This window comes from Polyodon spathula, chromosome 10 (genome assembly GCF_017654505.1).
Source record: "Polyodon spathula isolate WHYD16114869_AA chromosome 10, ASM1765450v1, whole genome shotgun sequence".
Classification (NCBI taxonomy): domain Eukaryota; kingdom Metazoa; phylum Chordata; class Actinopteri; order Acipenseriformes; family Polyodontidae; genus Polyodon; species Polyodon spathula.
The window spans coordinates 32713843-32731474 of record NC_054543.1 but is presented as its reverse complement, the minus strand read 5'-3'; the positions used below and the strand labels follow the sequence as shown (position 1 = coordinate 32731474).

The following is a 17632-nucleotide window of genomic DNA, read 5'->3' as shown; positions in this document are numbered from 1 at the left end:
ACCATTTTTATTCACCATGGTGCTGTAGGTTTACTTAAACTTTCTGTGGGGACCTTGTACCCATAACATGTGTGGCAGAATAAAAGGGTATCACCCAACCGAGTCAGTAAAAAACAGACAGTAAAAGATCAACAGCAGAACAAGAAGGTAGTGAGATTGTTAGGCTAATGAAAAAACTTGGTTATTAACGCTCTTAGTTTGCTCCCTCCATTTCATTCTATATACAGTCACGGCACTGATACTGTGATGATGATTCACTGTAGTTTTTAATCAGGCCTGCACCCACCTATGTTTGTAGAAAAGGAAAGCAGCTCACTTCTTTTTTTTTTTTTTTTAATTAAACTTAAAGGTTTCAGGATCTAAGTAATTCAAGTAATTTTGGCCTACATATTTTAAAAATCTTAAGAGGTAGGAGCTGTAAGCTTAAAACAGTGCATTGTTAAAACTGGTAAAACTGCCTCCTATGGGTCAGTAAACAATTTTTTACCATCCTGCGACTGCTTTTTAGCACCAAGTTGCTGTGGATGTGGAGGAGAGATCCTGCCATTCGAATCAATGGAACTTAATAAGAGGAAATTATGAAAAACTGAAGCAATCTGACAGATTTTACAGTTGCAATTTGCCACTAGATGGTCCACTTGCCTGCAGGAGGTCTTTCATAAGTCAATAGAGCCTTATTTTCATGAAGCAAAATTAACCAGAAAATTGATGGATTTCAAATGGGACCAATTACTGTTTGAAAAGACTGCGTGTCAAGTGTAATCGCTTTATTTATTTATTTATTTTAGACATACTCAAATGATTAGTATATAATTAGTATTTATATTATATATTTATATATCATTATAAAGCAACATCAGTACATACAATCCATGCAAATTCTGTTATTTATTTAAAAATCCATTTTCCAGGAACAATCACATTAAGATTGATCTTATCCTGTTGCAAAAATAAAAATCTATGTAGAAAGGTAAATCAGCAATAAAGAAATTACAATGCAATTTAAAAAATAAATAAATAAATAAAAATGGAATTGTCATTACTGCTAGTAAATGCATTTTAATAGGAATGCGGAGTATAGTGAAAGATGAATGAGCTTAACCCATGCGAATAACCACGTAAATAGTATGTTTGACAGATTTGCTGAATTCTATAATATGTTTATTTTTAAGGAACTTTTGATTAGAAGAAACTACCAGCATTGAAAAGTTGTATAATTTACCAATTTAACATCGATCTTAAGTACAGTACATTAAGTACACAGTACGCACAAAACATTTATCTGATTGTCAGTAATTGTTTTTGTTCATTTCAAATTAAAGAAACAATCATCCATCAACTCAAAACATGAAATATCATGCCAGTTAGCAATTCTGACATTGCCATAGTAACAGCCAACTGCAATTTTTCATTTAATGAACCATAAAAATGAAAGTTTTCTTGTTGAACTTTTATTTTAATATTGCTGATGCAATCCATAATGTAATCCCATTGTGTTTGTTAAAGCCAAATCTCTCGTAACGTAACTGCCCTTCTCCAGGTCTGTGTAATGTATAAACCCCTGAGACTGGTGGAAGTGTGAGGAATTTGCAGGAAGTCCTGTGCAGCTTTGAAAGCCCTAGCGAACATCGAATAATTAATTATTTTACTTAACCGATATTCCAGGATTAACGTCCACTCATCTTTACATTAATGCTTCATTGTTTTCTGCCTTCCTCTTCTAATTAAATTGGAGAGCTCTTTTGAGTACAGTTCAATTTTCACTTCTCCATTTTAATTTCAGCCTGTGAAAATCGATGGCAGTGTGAAAGGTTTTTATAATCTATAACTCGTATTATTTCTTGCAATGCCAGCAGTTTGGCTGAACTAAATTAGTGACAGGGAAGGCAATTCGTCCCTTTGTTTTTTTCTTGTTCTTCTTTGAATATCAGGCACAAGCACTGGTGGCATGTTCATCATAAAATGGAAATGTTTTTCAAAAGAATATTTTGAGCTAGAGCATGATGTAAATGTACAATAGCCCTCTACTTCAATGTGACTGAAGAACTGCGGCACTTAAAGGTTGGAAACAAAAACATTTCTCTGAATATAAGACTGTTCTAAATGAAGTCACAACGAGTAGAGTACACATTTTTATTAATTTGCCAATGTGTATGTATATTTGTATAATGCTGATTAGCTGTTCTAATGAAGGACAGGCAGTAACAAGTAATTAAAACACAATTGACAAGTAATTAAAACACCCCTGTACATATTGTGTTGCTTGTTAATTATGTTTTCAACAGGCTGTATTTGGACAACCATCTAAATTTATATAGGAGGCTGTCATGACTAAATCTGACAGAATTTGTTGTGCTGCTCACTGTGTTTGTGTTTTGTTGGGTGGGAGGTATGGTATACAGAGATCCTTATTATATGCAATAACAAATATAAAGCTGATTTATTATTATTAATATCTTAAGATACATTTGATCATTTCTTGTTTACGGTACAGTAGTAGCACATGTTGGCCAGTCTTGTGCCGTGGATAAAATACTTTTGAACAGCATTACATAATATTCAGTTTAAAGCTCTGTTTCTACCTTGTGCAAATATTTTAATGGTGTCATTTCTGGGTAAACACTAAATCCATTTATTTACCCATATGAGCATGTGAGAGAAAATCCACTTGAAATGAGGAAGGAGGATTTTCGAGGTTAGATGTCAGTTACTCTTGGTTGAATTAGTTTTACTCATGCCTCCCCAGTGCTCAGCATTGCATGAAATTATTTTCTTCAGACCGCTGGCTTTTAGGATCTTCAGCTGAGAAATTAGACACTCAGCATTTTCTCAGTCTGCAGTTCAATTGTAAGGTTTTAAAATAAGTGGGCTGCATTTCCGAGCAGCAGAGGTTTTGAACTGAGCTGTCATGAAGCCTACCCTGTTGGCAGGCCTTGTGCTAATGGCTTTCACTGGCTCCTCCCTGCACCCCAATGGAAATTTCCAGTGAGCAGTGCTTAATTTGTGCTTACGTAATGAAAGTAAAAAATCTCATATTTTGCTTTCAAATGCATGCTGTCTGAGTGTTGTTCTGCTGTGCTCGCAAGACGAGCTGTAATAAGACAATAGGTGATGTGTCTCGACACAGGCAAATACGAGAGCAAGCCCGGTCAAAGCTGTACAGGTCTGTAGCTGAGACTTTATCCAGAAGTAAAAATGAAGTCTCCAAAATGGCATATTTTTCTTTCTTTTCTTTTTGTATTGTCCTGCGATTGCTTTTAATTCATTTTTCTATGCATACTACTAGTTTGTATAATGGGTAATACATGATTGTAAACTTGTAAGTACTCTTTCAAATGAACTTGTTAGTATCTTGAGACCTGCGTGGGGTTTATTTCTGTTATTTCTCATTTTAAATGTGTGGGTAATGCTGTTTTCACTCCTCTCCCCATCATTAGTCTATTTATAAATGTAATGCACCACAGCCACACTGGTGTTTAGCAAGTGTGCAGCTACAACATATCACTTCACAGCTTACTGGCCTCCCTCTGCTCTGAGCTAGTATACTTTTAGTCTCTTAATAGCCCCCCTATGCTCTGAGCTGATACTCTCCCTTAATGGTTTCTCACTGATCCGTTTCTATAAGCCTGGTAAAGAAACAGATGGGATTAGGACAGGAATGGGAATGGTATTGGGGAAAAATAAAAGGTGAATTGTTTTTATAAGGTTAGAAAGCTGGCTATATTTATTTATAAATAGAAAGAGGTGGTTCTTCCAGGGATAGAATTTGGAAGGATGCTTCACACCAGCTTGATGATTTTTCATTCTTCCACAGTATAAGACCTCAGACCACCCTGTTACCTCAACCCTCACTTGGAATGTACCGGCTGCACCTTGTCATGCATTACAATGGCACATTTATTCCTCCGCCTGTCTGATCAGACACTTTTGCAACTGAACAGTGCATCTGCATTCCAATCAGATGTCTTTAGTCTGCCAAGATTTAAAATACCTTCCATTTAATTGCATTCGTGAAAAAGTTCAGAGAGATCTTAATGTTTCAAACACTTTGGAAGTTAACTTTGTGAAATAATTCCTTGGCCTTTCAGTTAACCTTAACCTCTTTTCATCCACATTTCTGGTAATGTCTGTGGCCAAATCCAAACTATGCCTTAAAAAAAAAAAAAAAGGTTTTATATTTTCAACTGTATCCAGTCAGGACACATTGTATATATTGAAAACACAGGTCTTGAGATGGGTGATATAGTTTGGCCCATATTGCTAACCCAAAATAAGTCCTTTTTTTTGTTTTAACAGTTCGACACTTCAGCTGTCAGGACATTGAAGTACTAAGTCTGCTAATATGATTGTAGGCAAAATGTGCCGCGGCTTATTGGTTTTCAGTATTATTGTGGATCATGCTTCCAATATTTCATACCGCTGTCCAAAAAAAGCTGCTGTCTTGGATGAATGCAAACATGTTAGTAACGAATGCATTCAGCTGTCTTTGGTGTTAAGTTGCAGTCATATGGGATTTGTTTTGTCCTTTAGGGTCTGTGAAGTAGAAAAGACTAATAATTCTACGCAGAGAGTTGGGCCATAAACTATTTATACAGGAAAAGATTAAATGATTTTATGATGTTTAAAAATCCTCCACTGATATAACTATAGAATCCTCAAAGGGTTTTTAATATCGCTTCAGATACTGTTTTTATTGGGTTTGGTACGTCAAGTAGCGGGTACAATGGAGGGGGGAATCAGAATTGAAAATGTCAGTGTCACATGATTACTGCATGCATGTTTTAGTTATCTGTTTGAATGTTAAAAGGATGAGTGGTGATTTCAGGAAGGGAATCCTTTTATACCAGTAACCGTTAAATTACTTGCATGTGTATGGCAAGTAATATGCCACACACACTTCTGTGACTTATTGCATCTAATATGGATCTCATTCCAGTGGGCCACATTTGGGATTTTAGATCCCAGGAAGGTAAATTTTAACGAGGTCAGGTAATTTGAAGGTACAATTGAGGGGTACTATAGAGTATCGTTATTTCAAAGGAAGTGTTTAAACCTGGTTCTAAAGAAGAAAGCGCATTTTACTCATAAGCTGCTTAGAATACTGCATGCCATTTCATTAACATTTTTAAAATAACCACTTTGAAACATTGACATGACCTTCACGCATAGCTGCATCTATATATATATATATATATATATATATATATATATATATATATATATATATATATATATATATATATATATATATATATACACAATATTTTATATACTAAAATGAAGCTTACACAAGGCCAGGCCAGTTAAAGGAAGGTGTTTAATAAAACCTGAACCATCCCACAAGATTCTGTGTCCATTTTGTTTGAAGTGTGATGAACAAGGCCTTTAGGAAACAGAAGTGCTTCTTTAAGCTGTTCTCCGCAGCTCACCAAATAATTAAGTGAAACTTATCTGGTGGTTAAAAAGAAAAAAAAAAATTATCTCGTTTTGCATTGACAAAGGTTATTAAAGAAATGCCTAATGGGCATGCAAGTCAGTGCACTACCTCCAAGCTGTTCAGCCCAAGCACTGCCTATGGGCTGTATTCCAGTTTATTCCTATTAATTGATTATTTCCACCTTTACAGTGACTTGCACTGAAAGAGCGGTCAAATCTGCAGCCGCCCTGGGGGTTAGAATGTCCAGTGCTTCCATAACCTGCCCCAGCAGATAGCCTCCTCCGGTTGTTATTATTGTAATCATATCCTGCTGCTGACTGAGGCTTGCTTTGTTGTTGTATTTTCAGTTACCTGGAAGAGGACATGACGCACGTCCAGCTGTGCCTCGCTATGAAGACATAGAGAGGCAGTATGCATCTCTACCCAGGTGAGTCATTGTCTGGCTTCCCATTCAACATTTCCAGTGTGTAATGTCTTGGGAGCAGCGTTAGGAAAGGTCTTTCCCTTTGACAGATAGGCGAGGATATAATAATGTACTTTAAAGCTTATAATTAAATCTGTTTACCTTCAGAGTTCTCATGCCGAGATTTCACTTTATCCTTCCAAGAACAAGGGAGAGAGCGACGGGCAACTGGTGTAAACTGATAACTGATATTGCAGCAGCTAACACTGTCTAGTGCCTGCTGTTATATGAGAAAGCAATAGAAAGCCTTAGACTGTACCAGCTAATCTATATCCCTTTACATTTAACAGATTATACTAGGTATTACTAGAGCAAATTGCAGGCTCACTTTCAACATCGTTAGATTTTAAAATAACAACAAAACAAAAAAAACACTAATTGAGCACTACATTATATTGCTAGCTAATTCACAGTACTTGTTGGTTGTATTTGTGTTTGACAGTATGGGAACCTAATTAAGTGAGACGGCAGGTATTGACCTGCTAGCCCACCAGTAACGAGAAGTGATGATCTGCCCTTCTTGTAAGCCCCTCTAGGCTGTTTCAAACAGCAATCCCAAAAGTCTAAGCATGTAGATTGTATCTGCCCTGAGAAAATGTTTCCTTGTCTGAAAGGTGTATCACCTTTACAGCCTGGGATTATCTTTACTACTGTCATCCAGCTGCAGATCACTTTTATTTACCTTTAGTCAAAAAACAATGTTGCATCCAAGCTTGCTTTTATTTGCAATTGTCTTGAGGGTATTTAGTTCTTTTATATCCAGAGTAATTTTCTAAATGCCTTGGCAAACATTCATTCACATGAAAAGGTAAGGCATCAAAGCTGCTTTACAATTGTTGAACAGGTTGTGAAAAGACTGAAAGATTAATCTGTGCAACACCGGCATTAAAGTGATGGTCATATGGCAGGGATTTAAAGAGTGCAAAAGGGGGTTTAAAAAGTTATCTTCAACTTTGGAGCAAGAGCTGTCTGTGGTGTAATAAAATGTGTTTACCAAGGACTGTATGCCGTGGATGCATGCAAACAGTAAATGATAAAAGATTGTCATTTAGTCCAACCTGTACATTGTTTTCCTGGGAGTTGTTTTCCTGAATATGTATCCTTATGCTCGGTGAGTTATATTCTGTCTCTCTGTGTAACATTATTAATAAAGAAATACAACGATTACCTGGCAATGTATTGTGGCACTGCATGTATTTACCCTGCCATATCCCAAAAGAAAACAAATGGAATAACAAACAAAAAAGATTTATTTAAAAAAAAGTAATAACAGGTAAATTGGCTTGAACCAAAGAGCAGCTTTATACATACAGGTATCTTTTTGCTTGCCTATAGAACATGTGTTCTTCTTTAAAAATGGGTGGGTATTTTGTAGTCTGTTTTTCACACTGTTTTTTACATCCATTGTTCATTATTCTGGGTACTGCAAATTAGTATTTGTATTTTGTTTGCAGATCATATGGACCAATATATGCAAACCTATTTAAATAGTAAGCTGTTTTCTTTAAACAAGTTCATAATTGTAGTTGTGAACATTTCTTACTTAGTACCGCATTTGCATGTTTTTCAGGATAAATATCTTGTTGTAATCTGCTATGTATTTTAGAAATTAATTAATAAAGTAGGTAGTGTATTAATAAACATACTAAGTAATAGACACCAGGGCTGTGGTATGTGTGAATGGTCAATAATACTGCAACATGTGACCTTTACAAATTATCTTCAGTTGGTTGAATAAGATCTGACCATTTCATTGTAGACGTGTCTAGGCCAATTTGTCAAAAGTCTACCAGGTGGTCATCTGCATCTAAGGCCCCGAGCAGGTCAACAAACCTGCTTCTCTGAAAAGACCCTTCTAATAGCAATAAGTACGGATTTAGTCAAATCCACTGATGTGGTTACTGTTGAATGGGATGGAATGGATGAACAACGTGATGTTGACATAACAGCACTTTGTCATTGTCTAAAGCCTGGAATGAATAGCTATTATGAGGCACAGGTGAGATTGGTCTGTAATTATTTAACAAGGGTGGATCAACACAAATATATAAATGTCTTGATCAATAAAAAAAAGTTCAATAAGGGACAGCTAAACAAAACTAACCTGGTTTTCTTTTTTTTTAAATAAATCGATTAAACAGGCTCTATCACCTGTTTGTTTTTTTTTAACAAAATGAGTAATTTGAAGATAATTGTTGACATATCCTGCCTTGTGTTCTCATCATCTGATAAACAAGATAAATGTCACAAACACAGTATATTCATTCAACTCACTAGATCAGCTAAACCTAGTTAAAAACAAGAATAAAAACTTCCTGAAAATTCCTTCAGTTAGAAATGGGAGAAACACATACAAAAATACAGTTTTTAATTTGCTTCTATGCTCTTTAAAACACAGTCCATAAGATTCAAAAGTAATTTCACAATAGAACCACTGTGTGACATTGTTTCCTCTATTAGGCACGTAGAACTTTGTAGGAATCCTGCTTGAAAGTAACCCAGAGCTACTTTTATTGAGGGGCTTCTTAAGCCTATCCCAGTTTATTACCTGAAGATCTTTTACACATGTAATAATTGTAAATGTTGCATATCTTAGCCGTTGGACACAGCAAAATGTAAGCCCTTTCAAAATGTTTAGAAAAAGTTGCACCTTGCTAAAAATCCTGCTAACTGGTTGGTTTGATTCTCATTTTCCAAACTATTCTTAAGTTTTTTGATCAATTATATCACCCTAGGATAAGACACAGCTGCATTTTTTTAAATAATTTTTTTAGAGCATTTAATGTATCAGACAACCCCACCTGGATTGCATAACTTTCTTATTTTTACAGTTATAGGTTGATCAAAACAACCCCTTAGTCAACTTGAGAATAGTTAAACATTTCAATTTGAACTTCCTGCACTTAGTAAGCAAGTTTATTTGGTACAAATGTAAAATGTACTGCTATGTTAGTAATAATAATTATAATAGTATTATAATGTAAATAGACTATGAGTATATTATTATTATTATTATTATTATTATTATTATTATTATTATTATTATTATTATTAGTAGTCGTCGTCGAACATTCGTTGTCATAGTTACTTCATAACTGTAGAGGTAAACCTATACTTGACTTGGTATAAACATCAACATCTTTTTTTTTTATTTCTGAGAAGCTGATTTCACTATGTAACACAATTTTTGTTCATGGGTAGTAAGTGTTATTTCCTAATTGCTTATGCCTCAAAAGTATAGAAAATGGCTATTATTCCCCACAAACTTTGCTTTTGTGACCAGGACAGTGATATTTTGAAATTTGCCTATTTCCAATGGGAAAACGGTCTTTTCGTTCACATAAAGTCAGAAAAAAACAACATATGAATCCAAATGAACATGTATTTATACTAAAGTAACACAAAAATGACTACAAAAGATTTAGAAGTGAGTAGTTTTTCGGGATTTACGATTATACTGTAAATCACTTTCACGAATCAGCCCCCAAATGTAGTCTCCCATCATGTTCTCGTTATACTGTCCATGGTAGCGGCGTTCAAAGTCCAGTATGTCCTGGTGGAAGCGCTTGCCATGCTCCTCCGAGTACGCTCCCATGTTCTCCTTGAATTTATCAAGATGAGCATCAAGGATATGGACTTTGAGGGACATCCTACAGCCCATTGTGCTGTAGTTCTTCACCAGAGTCTCAACCAGGTCCACATAGTTTTCGGCCTTGTGATTGCCCAGGAAGCCCCGAACCACTGCGACAAAGCTGTTCCAAGCCGCTTTCTCCTTACTAGTGAGCTTCTTGGGGAATTCATTGCACTCCAGGATCTTCTTTATCTGTGGTCCGACGAAGACACCGGCTTTGACCTTTGCCTCAGACAGCTTAGGGAAGAAGTCTTGAAGGTACTTGAAGGCTGCCGACTCCTTATCTAGAGCTCTGACAAATTGTTTCATAAGGCCCAATTTGATGTGCAGTGGTGGCATCAGCACCTTCTGGGGGTCCACCAGTGACTCCCACTTGACGTTGTTCCTCCCCACAGAGAACTGGGTCCGCTGTGGCCAGTCCCGCCTGTGGTAGTTCTCCTTGGTGTCCCTGCTATCCCAAAGGCAAAGATAGCAGGGAAACTTGGTAAAACCGCCTTGGAGACCCATCAGGAATGCCACCATTGCAGCCTCTTGATGCCATCTCAGAAAAAATGCAGATATGTATCCACTTAGGCAGCTGGAACTAAACTGAACTGGTGGGCTTAAGGCCCCTGTATTTATACTACTATTTATATTACTGGAAAGTTCTAGAAAGTTCTAGAAGTTACTCCAAGGTTACTCAGCACTGAATCTATCTGGAATGTTCTGGAAAATAGGTACATTTCAAAATATCACTGTCCTGGTCACAAAAGCAAAGTTTGTGGGGAATAATAGCCATTTTCTATACTTTTGAGGCATAAGCAATTAGGAAATAACACTTACTACCCAGGAACCAAAAAAAAATAAAAATTTGTTACACAGTGTTTCCAAAACAAGATTTAAATTTTTAGTCAGTGAAACGTTATAGTTAGGGTTTTATTGTGCAATACATTTAAAAAATGTTTTGGGGCTCCATACAGCACTGTGTTGCATTTATTGTATTAATTAGTGCTAGGACAAACACAGAATTTTCACGTTCGGATATTTGCTCATAATTTAAATATTCATTCAGATATTTGTTCGTTTTTCAAAAAGTAATAAAAGCCATTATATTGCTCTGAATGCAGGCAGAGACAGCATAGCAGTAGGGTCTATATAAAAATCACTGCACAACATCTTCAGGAAGTTGGGTACTGTTTAACGAGGCATTTCAGTCCCATGAGATTCTGGCTTGCTCTAAAGCAGCACAACACATTTTTGTCCCAGATGGCTTTCCATAGTGATCACTAAGGGTTCGTGCGCATAATCTGGTTTGTTTACTTTTTGCTGTCTAAAACTTTAGTAGAGACTCAAGAGCTGCTGTGTTGATTCTGTGTTTTTATATATATATATATATATATATATATATATATATATATATATATATATATATATATATATATGTATGTATGTATGTATATATGCATGCATATATACGTATATATATATATATATATCACAGAGCTTATATATAATCACATAGAGCTCTTTTTTCATTTCCCTTTTTTTTTAAACTGTCACGCAAATTCAGAAAAAGGAATTGTCTAACACCTGATAAACTATGTAATTAAAAACAAACAAAACTCCTGGTCCCAGCCCCCAACCAGGAATCCAATAGTTATAAATCTTGAGGTGGGAAATAAAACAGAGAAAAGTAGTGATGTAATGTAAACTCCCTGCCGTTCTCCAGGTCAGGCGTGTCTGAGGATTGAGTTATAGATACACACCGTTCCTGCAGCAGCTGAAACAACACAGCAAGCTCATTTAATAGCGTTTCACTGCTGTCTTCTTAACTGAGGCTGAGAGCCAGCTGGTGAAGGTGTAACTCATGGCTCTGGTCCCAGAGCAGAACTGAATTACACGTGTGTAGGGCATGCTCCACATTTAAAATGTATAGTTACATTCCTGTGTTAATGTAAAGGAGATAACCTTTGAAAAGATCATCTCTGTTCCGAGTGACTATTTTCTGTAAAAAGAATCCTGGATTGTTTTTGCATTATATTTTTAGATATGTTTGTCTGTGAAGTCAGAAACATGTTTGATTTAGTGCTATGCAGAGAAGGAAGTAATACTCTTGTTGGCTAAGTTTGTGCCATTCCCAGTTTTACTGTACTGTTGCTCGCAATGTTTTGCCCAACTAAATAGCACTGTTAAGTTAGTTGTTGCTGAATGTGCTCCCATGTGTGTACTGTACCTTGTACTGTAATCTGTCCAATTTCCCCCTCTGAGACTGATTGACTTTGTATCAGTGGCCTTTATCTGTTAATATTGCAGTACACAAGACACCACATGTTGAAGTCTTACTCTGCATTAACACTCCTTGTCAAACTGGTCTATTGTGTTTAGTAAAAAAAAAAATTAAAAAAAGTTCTGTTTTTATGCATGGTGTGCATCTGCAATCAAATAACTGCCAATATTTCAGAGCTTATATATATATATATATATATATATATATATATATATATATATATATATATATATATATATATATATATATATACCCACAGCCCTGCAAAACTGTCATTGGCTGTGAGTGACAGTAAGCTAGATTTCCTATTTAACTTTTCAACTTTTAGACCAAGGGCCAGCTGTTTGGTACTGTAGACTGAGAATGCTAGTCGAAGAAATGTGATACAGTGCTGCTTTACTGATACCTTTGGCAGATGCAAGGGAGAAGCTGACATGGCTCAAATTCGAAGGGTAAGCCGGAAAATACTTGGGCGGTTGTTATTTTCCAGAAACGTTGGGTTTCTCCATCACTAAGGGATTAAATGAAATTGAATTATCCCATTCCTCAGCTATGGATTGGGGCTAAGCAAACAGGAAGACCCTTCTCTTTTTACAGCTGAATTTTTCCTCCACACTCAGCACCCCTTCTTGCATCTGTCTTCTGCTGCCAGTTGGCAGTGAGTCCTGCCTAGCCACCCTCCAGCCTCACTGACTGTGATCAAGAACCTACTCTTAAATACTACTATAATACAATAATTACACAAATAATAGTTCTGGACACCAAAAGCATGCTCATTTCAAAGCAATTCCTAGCTGCTGTTCCAGCATGTCTTTAAAAATAAAATTCCTCAGATTCATTTCCCCACATCTTTCAACCAGTGGATTTCAGATTATTTCTTGTTCAGGGTCAATTTGGGTGAGGCCTTGCTTTTTAAGCAAATGTTTTTACCGACACTGCTTAAATTAAACCCTGAGTTACCATTGGGGTAAAGTAATTTGGTTAACATAAGTTATTTTATAGCTGCTAATAGGTAGCAGTTTTTTGTGGGTAAACAATCCAATGATGTGGCGATGTATGCCGTTTAGACCAGTTTGATTCCAAGTGAATCAAACTATTTTATAGAACTTGCATAACATCAGAAAAGCAGCAAATAACAATTGATGAAAGACCCCAAAAAGAGTAATCTGAGAGAGTCTGAAGTACCCTAACTCGTTGGGTGGTCAGAGAAAATAGATGAGGTGCATGCGAGTGGATTGTGGAATGCCTGGCACTTCACCTTTTAAGTGAGATTCTTCTTTTTTTTTTTCTTCCTAGGAAATAGTATTTAAAAGAACAGGGAAAAGGTGGTGCTGATTTTTCATTTTTAAATCAACCATTGTGCCATGTTGAAAACTGGATCACAGAAATGTATTACAAAATTATAGGATTACCTTACGAAAGTGAATGTCTCTAAATTGCTTCAAAATATTTGTACACATTATCAGAAACACCATCAGAAATGTTTATTTGGAAATACCAAAACAACACATGGCTACTGTCATCTTTCAACTCATTCACAGTGGAGGCTAAAACAAAAGTTATGTTTCATTCAGTTTTAAAAAGCCTGGGCTCCCTCAAACACACACACACAAAAAGCTTCAAACCTGTGAGAAATATGAGTGGGCATTTCTGTGAAGCCTTTCTTCTCTTAACAGCAGCAAGTGCAGAGACTTTCATCTGGTAAGGAAAAGACCCCTTCCCAAGCAAGAGCTTTCACTTCCTAGCTATGTGACCCCTCAACTTTTTATGAGAACAAAGTTCCTAATCGAAGTTGAGTGCTTTGTTCAGTAGCTGCAAATGAAAACCCTTCCAATTCATTCAAATCAATGTTTTGATATTATTTCAGGCGGGGGCCAGTGGAACTTGACGATTACCCAAAGCATCCACAGCCTGGATATGGGGAACGAGAGCACCCTTCCTACCCTGGACCCCAGCCTGCGTTCCTGCCTTATCCTGCCAGGAGCAACTATCCCCGGCCGCCTGATCACAGGGGGGTGGACCCCAGGCAGATAGACCCAGGCTACTACCCACCACCTCCACCCAGAGGACCCAAACGTCAAGATGTGCCCCCTTCTCCTGCTGCTCTGAGAGGCCCACGTTTCGAGACTGCAGGCAGGACGTACCGCGGGTCCAGTCCAGAGCCTTACAGGAGTCAGGAGCCACGGCAGAAAAAGACAGCAGCTGTGTAGCATGCAGCAGGGGCCTTGATACGAACACCAGGGACACTTTGTAATACACTGTCTTATTGAAGGGTTGTCTTTTTTTTTTCTTTATCAAAAGTGATAAATCCACTGAAATTAAGTTTTAAGAGCAGTAATAATTATTTACAGCTTGGTTTCACATGTATTTGGACTGAGGCAGGTGTTTCCTTCAGTCTTTCAATTCCTTAGGTTGTTTCTTCTTTTTCTAGCCTTTGTTCAGAGAGAGACTCTACAGTACATTATTCACAGTAAATATTCACCTAAAAAAAGACAGTTGGATAAAATCTGTGGATTTTCATTAGGATAAATGATGGAAAATAATGTGTTTGTGCTTTGCCATGAATCTTCTCTCACATATAATGTTCAGAGAGACTCTACAGTACATGCGCAATGCAGTAAAATTTACTTTCAGTTAGTTTATTTTTTTTTTTTTTAAGTCAAATATTCACCTAAAAAAAAGACAAAGTTGAATAAAATCTGTGGATTTTCATTAGGATAAATGGGAGCAAAAGGTGCCTTACGTTAAATGTATGCAAAAAATGAAAATGAAAAAGCTGCTAAAACTTTTTTGAAATACTTTTCAAATATTGCATCATTCCAGTCAATCACAAAAGAGCATTTTTTATCCAAGCTGTGTCTTCTGCTCTTACTGCTATATGAAAAGATATGACATTTAAATTTGTGAGTGGCCAAAATACTCCAGTGCTGTAGAAAAAAAAAAAAAGCCATAGATCCTCCCATAGACAACATTAGAGTTCCCAAAAGAAATGTCATTCTCTTTGTATATAAACTGTATAATACTGTAAACTGTTAAACCAAATTGCTTTACACGATCAAACCAGTGTTTCAGGACTGGCTGTATCAGATGCTTGTTTGATTATATTTAATGGAGACTATTTACCGTGCCAGTGCAAACAGCAGAACTAAATGAGCATGCCTGGTACTGAAAAGAACAGCAAAAAAAAGTGACATGTTTGTCTAGCATTTTTTTCTACACTTCATCCTAAATTGAATTTACTGTCATTGCTTAGTATTGTATACTGTATATATTTTTTATTATCTTTTTGTACTATATACTGTAAAAGGTCACCCCTGTGCAGTGATCTCAGTAAAACACTACCCAAATCGCAATTAATTGTGCTAACTGTCAGTTATTTAAAAAATGGAGAGAGAAGCGAGAATTAGTTCTAAACTATAAACAGGATGGAGGCCATGCTAAAGAAATGCCAGCCTTGTTGTTCTTTTGATGCAACACATAGAGAAGTAAAGCATCTGCATGTGAGGATAAAGAGGCTACTTAATGCTTCAAAGGGGCTTTTCAAAGAGGTCATTCCCTCCTAACCATAAGCTGGTATTTCTTTTCTGTAAAGATGTTCTAAGATCTGTAAAGAAGAAATAAAGATAATTTCACAATTCCACGCTTAACCAATGTAGCTTATTCACATTTAGGACATGCTGTATGAATACTATGCTGTATAACCAATCCTTGTAAGGCCCTTCCCTAAGTTACCATGTTCAATGTTTCACATTAATTTGATGTGCAAGTCAGATAACAAAATAATTAGGGAACTGTGTAAAGCTTGAAATTGGATCTTCTAAATGTTAATTATTCTCCCAGTTCTCTGTTTTGACATATACTGCACTGCGGTTGAGATGCAACGCATTGTAAAGCCTTCAGCTGCACTGGAAAATAATGTATTTGTTCTTTGCCATGAATCTTCTCTCACGTATAATGTATGTGATTGTTATAACAAATTAGATTGCATACTTTTTTTCTGTCTACTTCAGTTTGTTGTTATTATTAAATCTGCCTTTTAAGAGTGCTTTTTCAGAAAGGAAGAACGCGAAAGCTTTCATTTGATGGTACAATATTGGGAACGAAAGGGTACTTTTATGTCATTGATGCCGAGGCTAAAAAATCTTGGAGCAAAAGGAACAAAACTAACCTCAACGTGGTAAATGGCTGTGTTCTGCTACCAGAAGTAATATAAACAGGATTTAATTAGGAGATGCCACATATTAGCTTGTTTGAGTGTTTACATTATATACCAAATAATTTTGCTTTGCCTTTGATTGTTAAATCATGCTAATGAGACCAGACAAATTTGAAATTGTTGTGTAACACAAAGAATAATTATTTTCTCATCATTAATATGTATTTTTTGTATCATGTGTTGTATTAAATATAATAAAGAATGTGATCTTTACAGTTTTTTATGTTTTATTATTAATATCATGTTGCTTGGAGTGATGTCATCAGGGTTTTCAGTATTCCCCTGTTCCTTACAAGCCGTGCACATCATCTTGATCTCTTTGAGTCTTTGTTATTGTTGACAAATAGGATTGCATTGTATTTGTTTGCGAGAACTGTTGCTGATTCGCCACACAGGCTTCACTAGGCTGTAACAGGGAGCCAAGTCAAATCATGTGATCGATAGCTTGAGGCAGGTGAAGTGATGCCCTGGTACATTTGTTATAATGAGAAAATTCTGTCTCAAAAGATTCCAAAACAAACACACTGAGGAACTGAAAGAAGTATGATTAATTACGACTTGTCTTTTGGAGAATCAGATGTGATCAACACCCATACATATAGTGAAAAAAGTGAAGTGAGCATTAATGTTATGAAAAATGTCACTGTATACGATTTCAAGCAGTCCCCAGGACAATTTCCTATTATACAGGTCACCCGGGAAAGGAGATCCATTCCTGTACTTACCTGGTAACTTCAGAAAACGCAGTGGGTGATCACAAATTCAGTACTGTTCCATACAACGTGTTGATGAAGAAGAGAAAGTGCAAGAGCTGGCTATGAGCAAGCTGTGAAGTTGAGGCCGCTCTGGAAAAACAGACTCTTTTCAAGGGTCAGGTCCAATGTTTGCAGAATCTTGTCTGAAAACTTAGATATAGAAATCCAAGTTGTCTGGACAATTTACATAGTTTAGCAAAATAAAAAGTGTCCATCCCTTTTTAAGACAAAAGCACATGTTGTTTACGAAGTTGTTGTTTCTTTTAGTCTAGACAGCTTTCATGCTAATCCAATACTTTACACTTCACAGAGCAACACTGATAAGATGCTGCTTCAATCTACCACATGCCACTGAAGAGGTAGTGCTTCAGTGAGTGCCTCAAAATATCAATTACTGTAAAACTGGAGCTGCTGTTATTAATTGATGCAAAAAAAAAAGCATGTGTTGTAGGGTTAAGCTGGCTAGTTTAAACATAATGCTTCGGAATATGTCAGAAAACAGAACTTAGGGTGTAAGTGGCCTATGTAAATCAACTTTCTTTGATCAGCATTCCTAATTGTGTGAAATTGTGTAACATGATCAACTTCTTGTGAACATGTTGATGTACAAACAGGAAGTACTTGTAAACGAGATGTTGCACCTCAAGCTCACCTCTTTATAAACAGAATGAACAATGCAAATAAAAACAGAAATATTTGTGTGAATAGATTAGTAAATGAGCTGGGGAAAATGTCATGTTAAAACAAATCCTCAGTGGGTGCAATGGCAGAAAGCATGAGTTGCTGACCCCTCAGCCATTCCAGGCTTGATTTATAGCAACTGGTGTCCATATTAATAGGAACAAACCATGGGCATGTTATCCA

The 17632-nt window shown here is 36.4% G+C and overlaps 1 protein-coding gene across 1 annotated transcript in view; it reads left to right on the top strand.

Annotated features, from left to right (window-relative positions):
* LOC121322139 (partitioning defective 3 homolog B-like) overlaps positions 1 to 16190 on the top strand; it is a 230041-nt gene extending 213851 nt beyond the window's left edge. The window contains exons 22-23 of the mRNA XM_041261680.1: positions 5785 to 5864; positions 13665 to 16190. Coding sequence (XP_041117614.1) covers positions 5785 to 5864; positions 13665 to 14007 — 423 coding nt within the window. The 3' untranslated portion in view covers positions 14008 to 16190. The remainder of the gene's footprint in view (positions 1 to 5784; positions 5865 to 13664) is intronic.
* The last annotated feature ends 1442 nt before the right edge of the window (positions 16191 to 17632 follow it).